The 13192-nt window shown below is 61.8% G+C and overlaps 1 protein-coding gene across 1 annotated transcript; it reads right to left on the bottom strand.

Annotated features, from left to right (window-relative positions):
* Window positions 1–765: 765 nt before the first annotated feature.
* On the bottom strand, window positions 766–9581 carry CABP7 (calcium binding protein 7). Its single transcript, XM_064727109.1, has 5 exons — window positions 8790–9581; window positions 4095–4238; window positions 2707–2819; window positions 1750–1903; window positions 766–1642 (listed from the first exon to the last, which is right to left on the bottom strand). Exons 1-5 carry the CDS (start codon window positions 8896–8898, stop codon window positions 1515–1517), a joined length of 648 nt encoding a protein of 215 aa, XP_064583179.1. The 5' UTR covers window positions 8899–9581; the 3' UTR covers window positions 766–1514.
* Window positions 9582–13192: the final 3611 nt, after the last annotated feature.

Genomic DNA, 13192 nt, shown 5'->3' with positions numbered 1-13192 from the left:
GATGGGCTCCTCCAGCCCCGTTCCCAGTGGGAAGTGCCCCATTGTAGGGGAGCAGCAGCTTTGCCCGATTCTCTCCCAGCCCCAAGCACTTCCCCTGTTTTTATTTATCCCTTTCATCTCTTTGCCATTAAAAATGCATCGCTGGGGGCTCGGGAGGGCGATCCATTAGGTGGGAATGGGCTCCCACAGTGCACACAGACCTGAGGCTGTGAGATTCCCAATGTCCCTCAGCAGAGGTGTAAATCAGGAGTAACAGGGTGCTCCCTGCCACCAGCCATGGGGCAGGATCCCCAGCTTGGCCCAGGAGTTGTGACCCTGGGCCTCTCTGAGCGCCCCAGACACATCCTGGTTCCTGCTGGAATTACTGTTCATCCAGGTGAAAGCACTTCTGGGAAGGGGCTTGGGCTGAGCATCCTCCCCGTCGAGGCAAAGGAGAGTGAAACATTCATCAAACCAAACATAAAATATCAGGGCATGAGACGTGGAGAGGGGGATAAAAGCTCTGGGATCCATGGGAAGAGGCAGGAGCTGTGGCAGGATCCCCAGCTGGAGTGGGCTGGGGGATGTGGGAGCTGCTGGGAAGGAGCCAGGTCCCTCTGCCCCAAGGTTTAGGGATGCTCCAGCCCCCAGAGTCTGGGGGTCACAGCCCCCCAAACCAGTGCCCACCTCCCGTGCCAGGAGGGCTCAGCAGCACCCACGGGTGCTCCCAGGGCCCCACCCCATCACCCTCCACCCCAGCATCTCCAGGAGCCCCCAGAGCCCAGAGCGCTTCAGAAATCCCAGTTTTATTTCAGATCGGAAACAACCAACCAGGAAGAACAAAAAAAAAACCAACCAAAAACAGAAACAAAAAAACAAAACCACCACCCCAAAAACCCCAAAAACTCTAAAGAATGAGAAACGGCCCCAAATCCGAACCAGTCCGTGCCCAGGTGGGTGCTACATACAGGCTGGGGGTTCCGGGGCGTGCGGGGCTCCCCGGCCTCGGGGTCGCTCCGGCTCTTCCCAAGGAGGGGTCGGCTCAAAGTGCATCAAGCAGGAGGTCAGGAATGTCCCCGCACCGAGGCGCGGGGACAGGGAGGGGCTCTGGGGGGGTGGAATCCAGCCCTTGGCAGCCAAGTCCATGCAAACGCTCCCGGCTCTAGGAACCATCTCAGGCGCGTGTATTGCTTAGGGGATGATTTGGTTTATCCTAAATACGAGCTCTAACGCTAGAGCGGAGAATCCGACGGGATCCGCCGCGGGAGGGGGCTCACGGGGCTCCATGCACGTCACATGCACTCACGGGTCGGATTGTGTCTGGCGAGGGGGGGTCGGTGTGTCGGTGTCGGTGCCAAAGTCTCCGTGCTGTGCCCCGGCACGGCGGGGCCCCGGCGCGGCTCTGTCCCCTCGGCCGCCCCCCGCCCGGGGGGGGTCACGTCTCTGGGCCACAGATGGATGGACATAGAGATATTTATAGATATTTATAGGTGTCTCCTCCTCGCTGTCGCTGTCGCTGCGGCGGGGCTGCCCCGTTACTTCATCCCGCTGCGCAGCACCTGGTTGGCGGCGATGAGCATCACGCTGATGATGAAGGCGATGGCGAAGGCGCAGATGAGGCTCTTCCGCACGCAGGTCTGGCGGATCTGCTGGCTGGAGCAGGCTGGGGGTGGGACAAACAGCGCGTTACCCCATCCCAAATACACTCTCCTGTACTCAGGGTAGCCCCGTGGTTTGGCATCCCCGTGGGGGGGTTGGCATTGCACTCACTCTCCACGTCGACGGGGCACTCCTCGGCCGTGCCCATGTGGCTCTCCTCCTCCGTCATGATGATGTTCTCGATGTCCTTCATGGACAGGTGCTCGCAGAAGGTGTCGTACAGCAGCCGCTTCAGCTCGTCCACCGTCAGCTTCTGCATGTCACACTGTGGGGACAGGGGTTGGGGTGACCCCAGGGCCGGCAGCACAGGGGGCTCCCAGAACCTCTGGGTGTGGTGGTTTGGGTCACCCTGGACTTGTCTGGGAAAGGCCTGGTGTCCTGGTGACGCCCAGCAGAGCCAGGGGCACACAGAGGGTGCTGGCTCCAAATGTGGCCTGTTTGTGACAGGAGCTCAGGGGGTGCACCCTGACACTGATCCTGAACCTCATCCTGACCCCTATTCCTGTCCTTGACCTCAATCCTGACACTGAACCTGTTCCTGACCCCAGTCCTGACCCTCATCCCACCATTAAACCTGACCCCAACCCTTATCTGAGCCCTGACTCCAACCTAACCCTGATCCTGAACCTGGCCCTAACCCCGACCCTTAAACCATTGCTGACCTTGACCCTGACCCCAAGGATTATACTAACCCTTAAACTGGAGCCTGAGCTTGACCCTAACCCTAATCTTAAACCTAATCCTGACTCTTAAACCAACCCTAACCTCATCCTTGGCCCAGAGCCTGACTTTCACTTTCAGCCCATTCCCCAATTCCAGCCTTGACCCTCATCCTATCCCTGATCCCAACCCCAACCTTGGCCCTGACCCTGAGCCTTCCCTGGTGCAGGTTCTGGGGTTGGTGCCCCAGGAGGGGACAAGGGTGTCCCTGCCTTCCTGTGGGGGACACTGATGTCCCTGCCTTCCCAAGGGGACAGGGGTGTCCCTACCATCTCGTGGGGGACTGCGGTGTCCCTGCCTTCCCAAGGGGACAGGGGTGTCCCCACCATCCCATGGAGGTGTCCCTACCTTCCAGAAGACGGTGTCGAAGTCGGTGCCATGGAACTTCTCTGGGATGCCCGAGGTGGAGAGCTTGGGCCCCAGCAATGTCACAAACTCCTCAAAGTCCACCTGCCCGTCACCTGTGGGACACAGGGCTGGCTGTCACCCCCTGCCTGGCCATGGGGCACATGGGACATTCCCCCTCCCAGAACGGGGCCCCATGGGTGGTCACAGATCCCCAAAACCAGTTGGGGACCTCAAAATCAGCTGGGAACCTCGAGCAAATTTAGGGAACTTCCAACTTTGGCCAGGATGCCCAGCATTGGATGGGGTCCCCAGTGCCAGCCAGGACCCCAGGGCCCACTGGGGACACCCTAATACCACCTAGTCCCCCCAAAAATGTGATCTGGGACCCCAGTGCTGGCTGGGGACACCAAACATCATCCAGGACATGAACATGAGCTGGACCCCAGTTCCAGCAGGGACCTCAATGCCATCTGGAGACCTCCCAGGTCTAACTGGGGACCACAAATGTTGGCTGGGGACCCCCAAAACAAACCAGGGGCTCCAACACTGGGTGGGGATGTCCAGCAAAGTTTGGTGTCCCCAACACCAGCTGGGATGGCAACACTGGCTGGGCGCCCCAGTGGGACTCTCACTGCCAGGTAGGGACCCCCAAGCAACATCTGAGGACCCCCAATGCCATTTGGGCCCCCTTGCAATGGGACCTGGGGACACTCAGTGTCACCTGGAGCCCCCAGTACTGGCTGGGGAAGCCAAACACTGTCCAGGACTCTGAACCACAATTGGACCCCAATTCCAGCAGGGACCTGGGGGTGGCTGTGCCCTGGTGGTGGCTGTGCCCTGGGGGTGCCTGGTGGCCGTTCTGGCCGTGTCCCCTGGCAGGGGGGGACGCTGGCCTGGGGCTGTCAGGGCAGCACTAACGATGAGTAATGAGGGGAGCGGCGCCTTGGCAGCGCTGCCGGAAAGGCTTTTAAATGGGGGAGAAAAGGAAAAGCAATAAATTAAGGAGCTCCTTCAGGTCCCTGTGGGCGAGGGAGGGGTGGGGACAGGGTCATGGTGGCAGCGAGTGCTGGAGGGTGATGGGTGCTGAGGACACGAGCCAGGGTGCAGGACCCACCCCTGGGTGCGGGATCCAGCTGGCTTGGTGATCCCACAAAGATCCAGGATCCTTAAATCATCCCAAACAGAGCTGCAGTGGCGATGATGATGATGATGATGATGATGATGATGATGATGATGATGATGGATGAGGGGGAGGCTCCAGCGGGAGGCAGAGCCTGGGTCAGTGCCATCCCACATCCCGTGTCATATCCAGCACGTGGGGTGGAAATACGGGAGAATTTTGTGTTTCACCCATCTGGGGGTCCCCACCCCGGGTTTGGGGGTCCTACCGTCCATGTCGAGGCGCTGGATGATGACCTCCAGCTCCACCTCGTTGGGCATGTACCCCAGGGAGCGCATGGCCGTGCCCAGCTCCTGCTTGGAGATGAAGCCGTTGCCATCGCGGTCGAACACCTTGAAGGCTTCGCGGATCTCTGTGGGGGGAGCAGCGATGGGTCGGGCTGAGCTTCCCCCTCCAGCCCCACAGAACCCCTGTGGGGATCCCACCCACCCCCGGGCAGCGTGGAGCCCCCAGCAGGGTCCCACCTGCCCCACAGACCCCAAATATTCGCCCCAATTCCAGTCACCCCGAGCACCCACCCTGCCCTAAAACCGCGGCATTCTGCCCTAAACCCGCGGAGTTCTGACCTAAAACCACAGAGTTCTACCCTAAAACCACGAAGTTCTGCCCTAAAACCGCGGAGTTCTGACCTAAAACCGCAGAATTCGACCCCAAACCCGCATCCCTGGGTGTGCCTGAGCCTGGGGTGCCACCAGGTGGGCACTGCCACAGGGGCAGCAGCATCCAGCCGGATCCATGGGGACTGTCCCCATCCCGGGATCACGGGGTGGGATTGTGCCCCATCCCATGGTTTTAGGGTGGGTCTGTGCCCCCATCCTGGGGTGCAGGGGTGGGTGCTGGAGCTGGACACACTTCACCCAAAAAAATCGCAATTGCTGCAGTGCTCAGCCCTGTCTGGTGCAGAGGAGATGGAAGTGGGGGGTTTGGTTTTTCTGGCTCTAAAGGAACCCTGGGATGTGGGGGAAGATCCCTGCAGGGTGGCAGGGAGATGCTGCAGGGAAACTGAGGCATGGCCTGAGTCCCTCGACTCCACCCCACCTCCTGCTGCACTCAGGACTCTGCTCCTTTTTGGGGCAGTTTCTGGCTTTTTGATGCCGCCTGATGTGCGAGGCTGGAACCAGGCTGATGGAAAAGGACCAGGGAATTTGTGCTGGGGACAGTGGGAAGCCAGGCCAGGACGTTGGTGCCTCTTCCTTCTCCATGTGGGTGCCAGAGGGACTTGTGCTGGAGGATCCAAGCAGGAGAAATGGGCTGTGAACTTTGGGTTTGGGGGAAAAAACCCATATTGGGTGACAGTAGTGACCCGAGTGCTTGGGAACATCCCTGCCTGGATGGTGCCACATCAGTGACGTCTTCAGGGTGTTTTGGGGGAGTTTTGTGGGATTTTGGCCTGTCTGAGCTTCTCCATGGCCAGTGTCCCTGCCTGGGCAGGGAGATCCTCCCTGTGCTCCTGGGGGCCTCACTACACCCCAGGCACCCCCAAAATTGATCCTTCAAGGATGCTCATCCCAAAAACTCCACGGTGGCTCCTCATCAGATGGCTCAGGGTGTTTGGGGACAGGCAAGGACAGGTCCTGGCAGTGGCCAGGGTGGGGTCCTGGCTCCCCACTGCCCCAGTGTGAAGCCGTGTCAGGATGTCACCGGTGTCCCCAAGCCACGGGGACAGGAGGAGGTGGCACCTTGTGGGGTCCCCCTGGGGCTCCCAGCAGTGCCATCGGTCCCCACTGCCACAGGTGGGTGCTGAGGAGGGGGGGACACACAAACGGGGGAACTGGGTGGGAGCTTGGGACAGTAGCCCAGGGACACGTGGATGTGACACAGGGACACCAGGGGGTGTGAGGCACTCACATGACCATGGACGGACAGGACACACGGGCAGACACCACAAATGACATCACACACAGACACATACCAACACACAGTAGACTCCTGTCAGGGCAGACACACTACAGACATCGCAGACAGACGCACATATGGGCAACACAGGCCACAACACGACAGAGAGGACGCATGGACACACACACACAGACACACAGGACACACAGAGAGACACACAGGACACCACAGATACACAACACACAGACACATGGACGGACAGACACACGGGCAGACACACAGATAGACATGCACACAGCAGGACTAGACACACTAGAGCTGCAGACGACACTACAGACACAACGACCACAAGCACACTACGGACACACGACAGAGAAGTGGACACACACAGACACAGACACACAGAGAGACACACGACACACGTACAACACACACGACATACACACACAACACAGACACACACAGACACACACACACACCAGGACTAACACCAGGACACGACCACAACACAGACACACAGACACACAGACACACACACACAGACACACAGACAGACACAAGGACACACAGATACAAACACAGACACACAGACACACACACATACAGACACACAGACACACACACAAATACACAAACACACACGTGAACACACACATACACACACACAAATGCACAAACACAAACCCCCACACACAAATACACACAAACACACACACAAATACACACACACACACACAAACATACACACACGAACACACACAAACACAAACACACACAAATACACAAACACAAACACCCACAAATGCACACAAACACACAAATACACACACAAACACCCACAAACACACATACACAAATACATACACACGGACCTCTTGCACTGACACTGTGCGTGCACACACAGGGACACAGCCAGAACCACGTCCCAGTGACGCTGTACCTGTGTGCACACACACATTGCAGTGACGCGTGTGAGTGTGCAAACACAGCCCAGCACCTTGGGGCGATGTGCTCGGGCACACGCACACACATACACACACATGTGCACTCACAGCCCCCATGCAGGGACGTGCATGTGCATGGATGCAGCACACCCCAACACCTGGCAGTGATGCTGTACCTGTGTGTGCACACCCCAGCACCTCGCACAGATGCACCTGTGCATGTGCACAAGCACACAAACACCTTGCACTGAAGTACTGGTGCATGTACACACGCACTTTCCTTACAGTGGCGCTGCACTTGTGCACACACACACACGGACGTGCACAACCACAATGCAGTGGTGCTGCACATGTGTGTGCACACACCAACACCCAGCACAGCTGTGTTTGTACATGTACACACACACAGACACGCACACACAGAGACACACACACAGAGACACACACACAGCCCCTGCAGTGACATCCCTGCACACCCACACCCCCTTGCAGTGGTGCTGCACTTCCGTGTGCACACGCGTGGACCTGCACAACCATGGCACAGCAATGCTGCACTTGTGCACACAGACACACCAACGCACCAACACCATGCACAGCTGCACTCATGTGCACACAGACACACCAACACCATGCACAGCTGCACGTGAGTGTGCACAAACACACCAACACCGTGCACAGCTGCACGTGTGTGTGCACACAGACACAGCCCCATTGCAGCAAGGCTGTGCTGGTGCTTGCACACACACACACACACACACACACACACACGCACACACTCCCAGCACGTTGCAGTGATGCTGTGCCCGTGCACAGGCACACAAACCCCTCTGCAGCAGGGCTGTGTGCACCAGCCTGTCCTGCTGTGCCGCCGTGCACACTCACACAAACACCTCCTGCAGCCAGGCTGTGCATGGGCACACACACGTGCTGCAGGGGCACAAACACGGGCCCAGCCACTGAGACTGGCACAGCCACAGAAACTGGCACAGCCACACACATAGTGGCACTGGCACACACACAGTGACACTGGCACTGGCACACACACGGAGCCACCCTGCAGCGAGGCCGTGCATGTGCATACAGATGTGTGACCATCCAGATGTGTGAGCACACCCCAGCACGGTGTGCAGGCAGGGGGTGTGCCATGCCCGTGCACACACACACAGCCCCTGCAGTGAGGCTGTGACGGGCACGTCAGCGCACACGCACACCCTGCAGAGCTGCACACACACACACACTCACACACAAACACACAAACACAAACACACAGCCCTTGCACGCTGCTGTGAGAGCCTGCTTGGGGCTCCCAAATGGATTCTGGGGTTCTCCTCTCCCCCAGCCCCGTGGCTCCCTGCCTCAGTTTCCCCACGGGGACGCCGAGGGCTCCAGGTTTGGTGCTGGGCCGAGGGTGCTCTCCCCAGGCAGAGCGGGGACATGGTGGGGTCACCCCCCGTGCCTCAGTTTCCCCCCTGGAGCTGGGGGTGCTGCGCCCCTTTTCCCCCGGGCTCCCCAGGGACACCCCAAAGCTCAGCACCGCCAGTGCCCGTCCCGCCGCCCCGGCAAACTTTTGGGGTGGAAAAAGCCATTGTGGAGGCAGCGAGCCGAGCTCGGCCCCTCTCATGGCACGGGCGGGCAGAGCCCCGCCGGCCGCTCCTCCCGGCCGGAGTCCGGTGACACCGGCACTGCGTGGAGCCGCCGTGACCCGGGGGGTGGCACGGGTGACAGCCGCCCCCGGGTCCCCCGCGCCACCAGCCTCTGTCATATTATGACAGCGGGGAGGGGGTGACCCCGCCGCGGCGCGGAGGGGAGCGCGGCCCCCCGCCGCTGCCGCCGGTCCCTGCTGTGTCATATCGCCACAACCGGGGGGCCGGGACCCCCGCACGCCTCCCCGCTCCGGCTTTCCTCCTTCCCCTCCTCCTCCTCCTCCTCCTCCTTCTCCATCCATCCGCATCCCGCTCGCCCTCAGCCTCCCCACGGCGCCGGCGAACGCGCACCCCGACTCCCGCACCGCCGCATCCCGCGGGATGGAGACTGCCCGCTCCCCCAAACCCCCTCACCCCGCCATCCCCCGGGGTGTCTCCCGATCCCCCCCGACCCCCGGGCAGCCCCCCGAGCCCGCTCACCCTCCAGCTCATCCTCGGGGATCTCCACGGGGCGCTGCTCGGCGAGGATGTTGGGGACGGTGTAGATCCCCCGGTACATCAACGCCGCCGTCACCGGGTGGAAAGGCATCTTCGGGGCTCCCCAAAACCCAAAGTTTAAACCCAAATCTCGTCGGGTCGAGGGGGGGCTCCCCCCGGTCGGCGCCGCCGGACGCTGAGCACAAGTTGCCGGTGCCCGGCGCCCCCCGCCCGGTACCCACCGGCCAGGGGGGGCCGGGGCGGGCGCTCCCCGTCCTCCGGGGCCGGCGGCGGGACGGGGCTGGCGGCCGAGCCCCTCACGGCGGAGTCAGGGCGCGGGGGGGCTCGGCTGGGGGCGGCCCGCTTCCCCCGCGCACATGCCCTCCCGAAGTGGAAGCGGGAGGTGAGAGCATCCAAGCCCCGGTTAAATCCCGGTGCGAGCGGCGGCGGCGGCGGGGACGGGGCTGCCCATGCCGCTCGGGGCCCCCCCTCCGCCCGGAGCGCCCCCACAGCTCCTCCCGGGGCTCCCCTTCGGCCGGCCCCGGGCCGCTCACAGCCCGCGGGGAGCCGCTGCCACCGGGCCACGCTCCCCGGCGGGGCCCGGCATGGCGGGGCCGAGGCTGAAGGCGGCCTCCTCGTCTTCCTCCTCCCTGCTCCTGCTCCCGTTGTGCCTCCCCGCCAAGTGTCCCGGGCAGGCCGGGGCTCGCTGCCGCCGCCGCTCAGCCCCCGCCGCGCTCCCGCCGCCCCCCCGCCGCCGCCGGCAGCCCGAGCATCCTCGGCCCCGGCCCCGGCGAGCGGCGGCGGAATCCGGGCAGCGGCGGCGCCGGGCGGGTTTTGAACGGTCCCGCCCGGGAAATGGGGCTGGGGGCGGGGGGGAGGTGGGGCCTGCCCCGGGGGGCGGCGGGGGGGGGGCAGTGCGGCAGCGCGGGGGGAGCGTCCCGGGCCGCAGCGAGGGGCGGTGGGAGATGCTGGGGGGTGCTCGGGGCGCTGGGGGTCCCCCTGGCACCCCCTGTCCCGGCAGGGGCCGCCCCGGGGTCCCCGCACGCAGCCATGCCCAGGGAGTTGTCACCCCGAGGTCCCTGCACGGGGCACCCTCCGCGTGGGGCTGTCACTGTCCCAGGGTCCCCGCAGCACCCGCGACTGCCACCACCCCAAGGGGCCATCACCTGCCTGTGGCACCCCAAACCCAGACGTCGTCACCCCCAGGTCCCTGCATGTGGCACCCCTGGGCGCTTGTCACCCCTGTGTCCCCACACCTGGCACCCCAGGCTGCCACCACCCCAGAGCCCCTGGATGTGCCACCCTGGGCTGGCCATCATCCCCAGGTCCTCGGGGTGCTGAGGGGTGACAGGGACCCCACGGGCAGAGCCCAGGGCCAGACCTCCTGCTCCCACAGCAGGGAGAAAATGAGCCCTGGGAGAGGCAGGAAAGAGGGCCAGCAGCAAAGCCCTCCATCCCTGTCACCTGTTCCAGCCATCTCCCGCTTGTCCCCAGCCTTGGTCACATTTTTCACCTTATTTCTCTCTTGGACATTGATTAATCACAGCTGGGCTCCTGCGCCAGGGCAGGTCCCCACCGAGCCATGTCCACAGGGCATCCGTGTCCCTGTGCCATCCCTGTGCCATCCCTGTGCCATCCCTGTGACACCCCTGTGACACCCGTGTGCCATCCATCCCTGTGCCATCCCTGTGCCATCCATCCCTGTGCCATCCCTGTGACACCCCTGTGACACCCGTGTGCCATCCCTGTGCCATCCCTGTGCCATCCCTGTGCCATCCCTGTGACACCCGTGTGCCATCCATCCCTGTGCCACCCCTGTGCCATCCCTGTGACACCCCTGTCCCATCCCTATGCCATCCCCTGTCCCATCCCTATGCCATCCCCTGTGCCATCCCCTGTCCCATCCCTGTGCCATCCCTGTGCCACCCCTGTGCCATCTCTGCCCTCAGGCACACGGCAAGGGTGTCCCCAGGAGCAGTCACACCTTCCCTCCCAAGTCCCCCTGTCGCCCTTCCCTGGGCTGGGCTGTCGCAGCAGCCCCGGTCACTGGGATTGGGTGACACAGTGTCCCCTGTGCCTGGGTGGCAGCTCTGGAGCCGGGGACAGCGGCACAGGGAGGCTGCCAAGGCTCCCGCTCCGCACCTTTGGAGGGAGGGAAGGGCCTGGGGGCTGGAAGGACGCGATTCCCAGCGCTGGAACGGGGTGGGAGAGAGAAAAGCGGAACAGTTGGCGCCTCCCAGCTCCTCAGCGGCCACCAAGGATGCGTCAGAGCCACGGGGAAACTGAGGCACGGCTGGACAGGCTCCAGATGTGCCTCTCATCTTGGCACTGCCACAGGAACCCCGAAAATCTCGGACCAGGATTCCTGCTGCTCCAACAACTGCTCCAGCGGGCCCCCCCTCTCCTCCTGCAGGGACACGTGCTCAGCCTCATCCAATTCTCACTGCCGCCAATTTCGGGGCTGCTCCGGCCCCCCGTGTGCCGAGCCCTCCATCCCCCGAGCCCGGCACCGGCCCCGCAGCCCCCCGAGCCCGGCGCTGCCTCCCGCAGCCAGCTGGGGTCCCCTTTAAGCCGTTTTTTAGCCGGGAGAAATTTCCCTCTCGGGCAGCAGCAAACCAGCCCGGCCGCGCTCCGGAGAGCGGATTTCGGGGATGAGCAATTCCCGAGGCTGGGGGCTCTCAGCTCCCAGGGCAGGGTCGCTCCTCCCGGGGAATCGTGGCTCGGGGGTGGATTTTTCCCACTCTGCTGAAATTCCCTCCTCTCCTGGAGCTCGGGATGGGTTTGGGGCACCCTGTGGATCTGTGCCCCACAGTGTCGGATACTGCGGCTGAGATCCCAGCACTCGAAGGGGGAAGTGCCGATAATAACAAGTGGCTTTTTGGGAGAAACAACCCCCCCCAAAAAGCAAAGCCTGATTGAAAATCTCCTCCCTTCGTGGTTTTTTTAACAGATCAATTTGCTCCTCGATGTTAACGAATCTCCCTCCCAATTAATTCTCCAGAGGCTCTGGGGTGGAAACTCATTAATTTGTCACCACCCAAATCCCAGCAGGGATAACAGGGCCAGTTCCTGGGCTTTTCCCTGCAATTCCCAGCGGAGCTCCCGGAGCAGCGGCGGGGCCGAGGCGGAGCCGCCTTCCCCAGGGCCGGGGCCGCGGCTGCTCCCCAGGGAACGGGAATGGGGACGGGGATGGGCAGGCGGCGCAGGGAGGGGGAGAAGGGAGGAAAATTAAGTGCCTTAATTGCATTTGAAACCCTGACAGGGTTTTTGTTCATCAGGGATCCCCGCTGGAGGCTCCCGAGCTTTCCCGGAGCCCGGCTCAGCCGCGCTGCTTCTTCCTCAGGGATGAAGGCTGGGACGAGCCGTGCTGGTTCCCCCTGCTCTGCCCCAGGTCCCTGCCCGAATTCCCCTGCCGATTCTGTGGGGAGAAGCTCTGGGGTTTGCTCAGAGCTCAGTCCGATGGGGTGGAGGCTGCAGCATCCCAGGGATGTCCCTGCTGGGATGTTGGGAATGTTCCTCTCCACAATTCCCCTTTATCTCACCCCGGGCCAGGGCCAGCCTTGCCAGCCGGTCAATGCCACTGTCCCCTCTGTCCCTTTGTCCCTCTGGAGACAGCAGCACTTTCCCAACACTCCCAACTGTTTTCCTAATTAGCTGATCCCCTAATGAGGCTGGAGGAGCTCGATCCAGGCCTGATGTTGTGTGGTTCATTTGCAGCTTCAGAGCGATTTCACTGTCAAGAGCTCTCGCTCTGGGTTCACATCCCAACATCACATCCTTCCTTCTTCCAGGAGTTTGAGGGGATGGAAGGGAAAAGGGCTGAAGAGGCTCTGGCTCAGGGATGGCACTGATTGAGCTTTAATTAATCTGCTCCTTGTTTATCCCTCCTGTGGCAGCCGAGGGGCCCTTCTGGCTCTGCCGAGACTGCTGAGCTCCTTCCTGCCCTGAGGATGGGATGGGATGGGAATGGAGATGGGATGGGATGGGATGGGAAGAGAAAGAATAGCAGGGATGGAATGAGAGGATGGCACAGAATGGGAAGGGATGGGGATAGGTTGGGATGGGATATCAGGATAGGTTGGGATGGGATCTGTGGGATGAGATGGGATGGAGCTTGGATGGAGATGGGATGGGATGGAGATTGGATGGCGTGCGGATGAGGATTGGAATGAGTTGTGGATGAGGTGGGAGAGGATGGGATGAGATGGGGATGAGGAAGGCCATGAGATGAAGATGAGAATGGGAGGATGAGGATTGGTATGGGATAGGGATAGGGATAGGGATAGGGATAGGGATAGGGATAGGGATAGGGATAGGGATAGGGATAGGGATAGGGATAGGGATAGGGATAGGGATGGGATGGAGTGAGGTGGAGATGAGGATGGGCATAAGGTGATGATGAGGAT

The sequence above is a fragment of the Zonotrichia leucophrys genome, chromosome 15 (genome assembly GCF_028769735.1).
Source record: "Zonotrichia leucophrys gambelii isolate GWCS_2022_RI chromosome 15, RI_Zleu_2.0, whole genome shotgun sequence".
Lineage (NCBI taxonomy): Eukaryota > Metazoa > Chordata > Aves > Passeriformes > Passerellidae > Zonotrichia > Zonotrichia leucophrys.
The sequence above is the reverse complement of the archived record's forward strand: the minus strand, read 5'-3'. Positions and strand labels throughout refer to the sequence as shown.

Excerpts from the sequence above, each read along its gene's own strand:
- CABP7 (XM_064727109.1), bottom strand. The coding sequence starts at position 8,898 with ATGCCTTTCCACCCGGTGACGGCGGCGTTGATGTACCGGGGGATCTAC. Across the intron at positions 4,239-8,789 it reads CCCCGAGGATGAGCTGGAGG|AGATCCGCGAAGCCTTCAAG; the intron begins GTGAGCGGGCTC and ends CTCCCCCCACAG. Across the intron at positions 1,904-2,706 it reads TCGACACCGTCTTCTGGAAG|TGTGACATGCAGAAGCTGAC; the intron begins GTAGGGACACCT and ends CTGTCCCCACAG.